The sequence below is a fragment of the Cebus imitator genome, unplaced genomic scaffold (genome assembly GCF_001604975.1).
Source record: "Cebus imitator isolate Cc_AM_T3 unplaced genomic scaffold, Cebus_imitator-1.0 Scaffold143, whole genome shotgun sequence".
NCBI classification, from domain to species: domain Eukaryota; kingdom Metazoa; phylum Chordata; class Mammalia; order Primates; family Cebidae; genus Cebus; species Cebus imitator.
In genome coordinates this window covers 4,554,331-4,561,998 of record NW_016107458.1, presented here as the reverse complement: position 1 = coordinate 4,561,998, position 7,668 = coordinate 4,554,331, and the positions used below count along the sequence as shown (strand labels likewise).

Below are 7,668 nucleotides of genomic sequence, written 5' to 3'. Positions count from 1 at the left end.
TCTTGCTCTGCCACCAGCCTGGAGTGCAGTGGCGCAATCTCAGTTCACTACAACCTCCTCCCCTCTCTTAAGCGATTCTCCTGTCTCAGCCTCCCCAGTAGCTGGGACTACAGGCCCATGTCACCACTCCCAGCTGAGTTTTTTATTTTTAGTAGAGACGGGGCTTCACGGTGTCTGCCAGGATGTTCTCCATGTCTTGACCTTGTGATCTGCCCGCCTCGACCTCCCAAAGTGTTGGGATTACAGGCATGAGCCACCATGCCCAAGCCTTAATGTGTATTCTTATTTTTATAGGGTTTTATCATTTGAGACTTATGATATATTATTGTTTTTTATCTTTCAGGATCACTACTCTTGGAATCAAAGATAAATCCAAATACTGCATATCAGAAACAACAGGCAAGTAGTTGTTTATCTTTAATTTGAAAGACTTCATCTGTGATCAAGGAAGTATTAATCTGACAAAGGTGGGAAAGCTTTCCTGACAAGAAAAAAACATGTTTAGTAAACAAAGATCATGTGTATTTCTCTTGCAGATTAAAAGTTTCAGACTGAAAAATGAGTTTTTGTACTGGTGATAATTATCACCATTTTTGAGTTGAACCACTGTCAGTTTATATTAGATTATGATGTATTAGTATTATTTAACTATAGTTAGCCAAGACTCTTCTATACCTTGTATATGAAACCTTTTATTCTGAGTCACGTTTAAAGGAAATGACGTAAAAGAAAATTCAAAGGGATACTCTTAAGAAAGCCTGTTTGTGGTGTGAAATTAAATCCTTTGACTTAAGATAGAGGTTTTGAAGTAGAAACATTAAATTCTGCTCTTTAATTGTTGTAAAAGTGTACATTGCCAATTATGTACCATCTTCTGTTAATATTTGTTGTTTTATTTGGGAAAGAAAATGTGTGTTGTGTTTTAGCATGCCTGATTAAGCTGAAAATGATAGTGGTGATTCAACCTTTACATTCTGTGAATGTTTTTATTTTTATGAAATATATTAAAATTGAAAATTACAGAGAATAATGGGGGTCTACTGTAACACCACCAGATTTAACAATGTTAACATTATATCATACCTGTTTCAAATACTTTTGTAATATTGAACATTATGGATAGAGTTAAAGCTTGTTTGTATCCATCCCGTTCTCTCCATTCTCCATCCTCTGCATAGGTAACCACTATTCTGAAGTTGATGTGTATTCTTTGTGTACATGCTTTTATACCTTTTCTGCATATGTATGTATCCATAAATAATATGTAGTCTGTTGTGTGTTTTTAAACTTTACACAGTTGATATCGTACTTTTACATGTATTCTGCAGCTTGCATTTTTCACACATTCATTTTGAATATTTGTTCATGTTAACAATGTAGATCTAGTTTTCTTTTTAAACTCTGTATAGTATTCTTATGTATGACATACATCTGTTGTTATACATTTGAATTATTTCCAGGTATTTTGTGTGTGTAGCATGTAAAGTCACAATGGCAGAGATTTTTGAAGGAAGATAAATTATTTTAGGATTACATTTACAGCAACAGTGCCCACTTTCTTCAAGGTTTATGAAAATTTGGATGCCCAGAAACAAGTACTTCATAGTTGGAGGAATAAAATTTTGTCTGTTGTGCAGCTTATTAATACAAAGTCTTACTGTTAAACAATTGTTTTATGTATACAACACATTCTTAATCAGTTCTTTGAAATACTTTAAAATTTTCAATATTCAATTAATAGTTTTTTTCTCTGTTTAGAAAATATTGTGTGTCTTTTTTGATGGAGAAGCAAATTAAACATTTGTCCTGAATTGAAAATCTGAAGATGTTGCCTATACCTTAGACATTTTAAGGTAGACATTTAAGTAAATTTAATTTTTAAGTCAGCTGGGCAGTTCTTTGTCTTTATACTGAATTTTTACCAGATAATCACTTTTGGTTTATTTTTGTTTGCTTGCTTCTTTGTGGGAAAAGAAATACTAATTTTTTTTAACCATATTTCCCTTATCTGCATAAATATAAAATTATCAGGGACTTTTTATTAAATGTAACTAAGTCATAAATAGTTCCCTACAAATTTAGTTATAATAATGGATTCTTCTCAGATTGTATATAAGACCCTTTAGCTGTTGGAAAGATCACATTATGGAGTAGGTTTGTAGTCGCCCAACGTATGTTAAAAATACACAGTGGTTCTCTGAATACTTTAGAATCATTAGGACATGTAGATAATTTCGTGTATAATGTTACTGCACTAAAAAATTAGTTCCAGATAATTAGCATTTTTGTATACACTAAGTATAAAGTATTGGAGAAAAACTTTTATTTAAAAAAATTACACCATTTGGAAATGTTTTCTGTAATTACAAATAATATACTATTTGGGCTTTTTAAAATTGTGGGGTTTTTTGCTATGTACCATTGACATATATAAGAAATCTCTGGTAATGAGAAGAATATGGAAACACTGTAGAAGAATGAAAAACTAGTATAAATGAGATTACCTGTTTATTTTTGTTTAAATTGAGTTCACTTTTCTAATTGAAATCATAGGGCCACTTAAGAGTTACGTTAAATTTAGTTTCTTTGTAATGTATATGGTTTTTTACATTTTCACCCAAATCTTCAATTTGCACTTTTAAAAATAATTTTTTGAGAGGGTCTTCTTCTGTCACCTAGGCTGGAGTACAGGTGTGATCACAGCTCACTGCAACCTCAACTTTCTGGGCTCAAGCGATCCTGCAGTTCAGCCTTCATGAGCCACCACACTAGGCTAATTAAAAAAAAAAATGTTAAAGATGGGGTATCATGTTGTCCAGGCTAAATTTGCACTTTAAAAAATATATATTTTATTAAAAAACTTTTTTTCTTTTGGTTTTTGTAGAGATGGAGTCTTATTATGTTGCCCAGGTTGATCTTCAATTCCTGGCCTCAAGTGATCCTTATGCTTCAGCACCCCCAAGGTGTTAGGATTACAGGTGTGAGCCACTGTATTCAGCCTAAATTATAGTTTTTTGAAGTTACACAAATTGGGATTTCTAAATAAGTAATATTTTTCTACATTTGTTAGAATTATCCTTTGTAAAAGGCATTGTTTAGGTTATTCAATAAAGTAGTCTAGAAAGTTATTAATTTCCAAATTTTACATGAAGTCTGTAGTTGATTAGAGGAGTTAAATTTTTTTAAAAAAAATTTTTCAGAGATGGGATCTTGCTGTGATGTCCAGGCTGAACTCGTACTCCTAGGTTCAGGTGATCGTGATCCTCTCACCTCAGCTTCTCCAGTAGCTGGGACTATAGTAATGAGTTAAAAAAAATTTTTTTTTTCCGTTAGTGAGTTTTTTATTAAAAACTTAATGAGTAAGTGAATGAGATGTTTATAGGCCATTTTGCTGTATTAAAATACATTGACTATGCCAGGCATGGTGGCTCACACCTGTAGTCCCAGCACTTTGGGAGACCTAGGCAGGAGGATTCCTTGAACTCAGGTGAGAACAGCTGCACAACATAGCAATATCACTGTCTCTACAAAAAAAAGAAAATTCAAAAATTAGCCAGGTATGGTGGTGCATGCATATAGTGCCAGCTACTTCGAGAGCTGAGATGGGAGGGTCATTTGAGCTTGAAAGGTCGAGACTATAGTAAACTGTGATCATGCCACTGCAAAAAAAAAAAAAAATTGAATAAATTTTCTTCTTTTAACATTACAGTTCTAAAATGAGCCAACTACTAAATTGGGTGCTCGAGATACATCTTTTCCATCAAAAATGAAGTACCGAATAGTGAGCTTAAAAGGAGTTAGAATGAATCAAGTTCAGTGTCATATGACTGAATATTGAAAAGTCATTGATTCACATCACTTTCTTCCTTACTGTGCACAATACTGAAGTAGTTAATGGAAGATGTACTTAGCTAATAAACTTAAGCATTTAAACATGTTGGAAGGAGAAGAGAATCATTATATGATAGAACATGAAATAACATACTTGATATGTGTGACAAAAATTTTAGATTACTTAAAATCAGTCCCACTGATACAAAAATTGAAAGCAGAGTCAAAGCCAGGTATGGTGCTTGTAGTCCCAGCTACACGGGAGGCTGAGGCTGGAGGATCACTTAAGGCCAGCAGTTTGAGGCTGTAATGCATTATGATTGTGCCTGTGCATAGCCATTGCACCCCAGCCTGGGCAACATATCTTTAAAAAATAATAATAAAAAAACAAGAGACATACTAGGAACAGTTGCTCACACTTGTAGTCTTAACACTTTGGGAGAATGAGGCAGGAGGATCACTTCAGGAGTTCAGAACCACCCTGACAACATAGTGAGACTCTCTATAAAAAACTATAAAAGTAAATTAGCTGGGCCTGGTGACACACACCTGTAGTCCCAGTTACTTGGGAAGCTGAGGTGGGAGGATCACTTGAGCCCAGGAGGTCAGTGCTGCAGTGAGTTGTAATTTTGCTGCCACACTCCAGCATGGGCAATAGAGCAAGACTGTCTCAAAAAAAAAAAAAAAACAAAAACAAAAACAGAGTCATAGGAATGTATATTTAACACAATTGTGCATTACTGGGTTTAGTTAAATTCTCATTGCAGTTTTATTTGGAAGCAAGATATAACAGGTGAAACAGATATAGAATGATATAATAAGATAGCTGCTACAGTGTTTTACCACAGCCTTCACTGAAAGCCAGTGAAAGCATTTCACACATGGGGCAACAAAGGTACGGAAAGGGTAAGATCCTTGACTAAGATTATACAGCAGGTGTGTGCCAACACAAAATATAAAAAGCAAACTTGTATTCCACAGATTTGAGCGGTAGAAAATTAAGGAAGTGGTTAATGTAAGCTGGAATCATTAAGAAAAACTTCATTTTTGGTGTTGGTAGTGGAAGGAATTGTGATAAGGAAGGAAATATACCTGCTACAAAAGGTATTAAGTCTATTTACAGCAGAGGTTTCTCCCCTCCCCTTAATCCCAAATATGATAATACACAGGTTTAGAAGGGGATGTTATAGGTTCTTAAATAGGGGCCTAACGTGATACAAGTGTGGCAATATCATGGATAATAAATGGGAGGGAGGGAGTAGAAGAGCTTTGAGTGGCAAGACCTTCTGCAGTAATTGAGATACAAAGAATGAAAGTCTATTCCACCATGGTAAATGGACACCAAAAGAAGGAACAGAGCTCCAATATATTTTCAAGAAAGTGCTGGAAAATTTGGTAAATGATTAAATGTGAAAGAGAAGGAATCAAAGGTCACTGGTAGTGTTTTTGAGTCTGGCCAGGAAAATAATGGTTCTTTCCAGGAAGTGGGAAGTGAAGCAGGTTTACATTAATCTTTTGGTTTGAGGTTTATTTAAAAACACACACACACACACACACAAAACTTTTTAGTATATAATATATTAGCCCAGTTAAAAATTCTAAAGGTATTTAGTGAAGTCTCTTTCCCACACCAGATTCTGTCCATACAGTTTCCCTTGCTAGAGGCCACTCACATGACCAGTTTCTTCCATATCTTGCTGGAGGTACACATATGTAAGCAAATATGCATACAATCATATATATTTTTCCCTTTTATTGGTATAAATAGTAGCATACTACTGGTTTGTGCTTTGCTTTTTTTTTTTCTTTTTCATTTGGGCTTTGAAGTGATAGTAAAATAAATGGAAAGATGTTTTTTGTTTCTGTTTTTTCGGGCTTTGAAGTGTTAGTAAAATAAATGGAAAGTTGTTTTTTGTTTTTGTTTTTTTGAGACACAGTTTTGCTCTGTTGCCAAGGCTGGAGTGCAGTGGCGCGGCCGTGGCTCCCTGCAGTCGACTTCCCAGGCTCAGGCTCCCAACTCAGCCTCCTGAGTAGCTGGGACTACAGGTGTGCACACCATGCACGGCCAATTTTTTGTAGATAAGGGATTTTGCCATGTTGCTGGAGGCTGATCTTGAACTCCTGAGCTCAAGCAGCCCACCCACCTTGGCCACCCAAAGTGGTGGGATCGCAGGCATGAGCCACCACACCCAGCCCATGAAAAGGTCTTAAAACGAACATCTGGGAACAGAGATAGGGTAAGAGTTTCTGGTAGGAGATTTTAATTTCAGATAATAAAAGACCAACCAGGCGTGGTGGCTCACGCCTGTAATCCCAGCACTTTGGAGGCGCTGGTGGGCAGATCATGAGGTCAGGAGTTGGAAACCGGCCTAACCAACATGGTGAAACCCCATCTCTGCTAAAAATACAAAAATTAGTCAAGTGTGGTGGCATGCACCTGTAATCCCAGCTACTCAGGAGGCTGAGGCAGGTGAAGCACTTGAACCTGGGAGGCAGAGGTTGAAGCGACCCAAGATCACGCTACTGCACTCCATCCTGGGCAACAAAGCGAGACTCCATCTCAAAAAAAAAAAAAAAAAGAATCATAAAAGGCCTGGTGTGCCTGTAGTAGTCTCAGCTTTTTGGGGCTGAGGTAGGAGGATCGCTTGAGACCAGGAGTTTGAGGCTGTAGTTCGTGATGATCACACCTGTGAATAGCTATCTGCACTCCAGCCTTAAAATAATCAAATGGATTATGAATTTTTAGCTGCAAGGTGACCTCCTTTGAGGTGGTAGCTATAAATTGAGAAGAGAACGGAGCTCAAGACTGAGTCTTGTTGATATGACTACGTTTGCTCATTCATCTAGAAATAACTCATTGAGTGCTGCTTCTGGGCTGGACACTATCTAGTTTTGATTTTTTTCAGGGGTGGGGGTAGTTTTGAAATGAGATGAGACTGTCTCCCAGGCAAGAGCTCAGTGGCATGATCACATCTCACTGCAGCCTTGACCTTCCAGATTCAAGTGATCCTTCCCCCTCAGCCTTCTGAGTAGCCGGGACTACAGGTGCACACCATCACACCCAGCTAATGTTTTTTAGTAGAGATGAGGTCTCACTATGATGCCCAGGCTGGTCTCAAACTCCTGTGCTCAAACAGTTCTCTGTTGGCCTCCCAAAGTCCTGGGATTACAGGCATGAGCCTCTATATCCAGCCTAGTTGGGATTTTTAAAGTACAGTTGAAATCTTTGGAAGAGTTTATGCAGAGCAATGACATGACTCAAAATAATAGTATCAATCAGTGGAATTGAAAAGAAGCAAAAAGTGGGAAACTCAAATGAGATTGCTGCATACTCCAAGCAAAAGATAATGTTGGATTGGAATGAGGTGATGGAGATGGACAGAGATGAATGGATTTTGTGATATATATTGAAGGTAGTATTGACAGGGCATGCGATGGATCAGGTATTGGTAATCAGGAAGAAGGAAGATCAGTAACCATTAACTATTTCCCAAGGTCAGTCCTCAGCATTGGAAAACAACTCTAAATATAAATGCCATTTAGTTTCTGGTATTTTAACTAAATCAGATTTAAAAAGTCAAGAGTGAGGGGCCAGGTGCGGTGGCTCCCACTTGTAATTCCAGCACTTTGGGAGCCCATGGCGGGCAGATCACCTGAGGTTGGGGGTTCAAGACCACCCTGGCCAACATGATGAAACCCTGTCTCTACTAAAAACACAAAAATTAGCTGGGTGTGGGGGCACACTCCTGTAATCCAAGCTACTCAGGAGACTGAGGCAGTAGAATCACTTGAACCCTGGAGATGGAGGTTGCAGTGAGCCAGGATCACACCACTGCA

The 7,668-nt window shown here is 37.4% G+C and overlaps 1 protein-coding gene across 8 annotated transcripts in view; it reads left to right on the top strand.

The window, feature by feature from the left end:
* Positions 1 to 7,668, top strand: part of PPP4R3B (protein phosphatase 4 regulatory subunit 3B) — a 70,690-nt gene that overhangs the window by 1,951 nt on the left and 61,071 nt on the right. For 7 of the 8 annotated variants that reach the window (XM_017542354.2, XM_017542352.2, XM_017542355.2 and 4 more), the window contains exon 2: positions 344 to 399. In XM_017542354.2, coding sequence (XP_017397843.1) covers positions 344 to 399 — 56 coding nt within the window. Of the gene's footprint in view, positions 1 to 343; positions 400 to 1,758; positions 1,854 to 7,668 lie in introns of those variants that run through there. The other variant, XM_037743417.1, reaches the window with a different exon arrangement.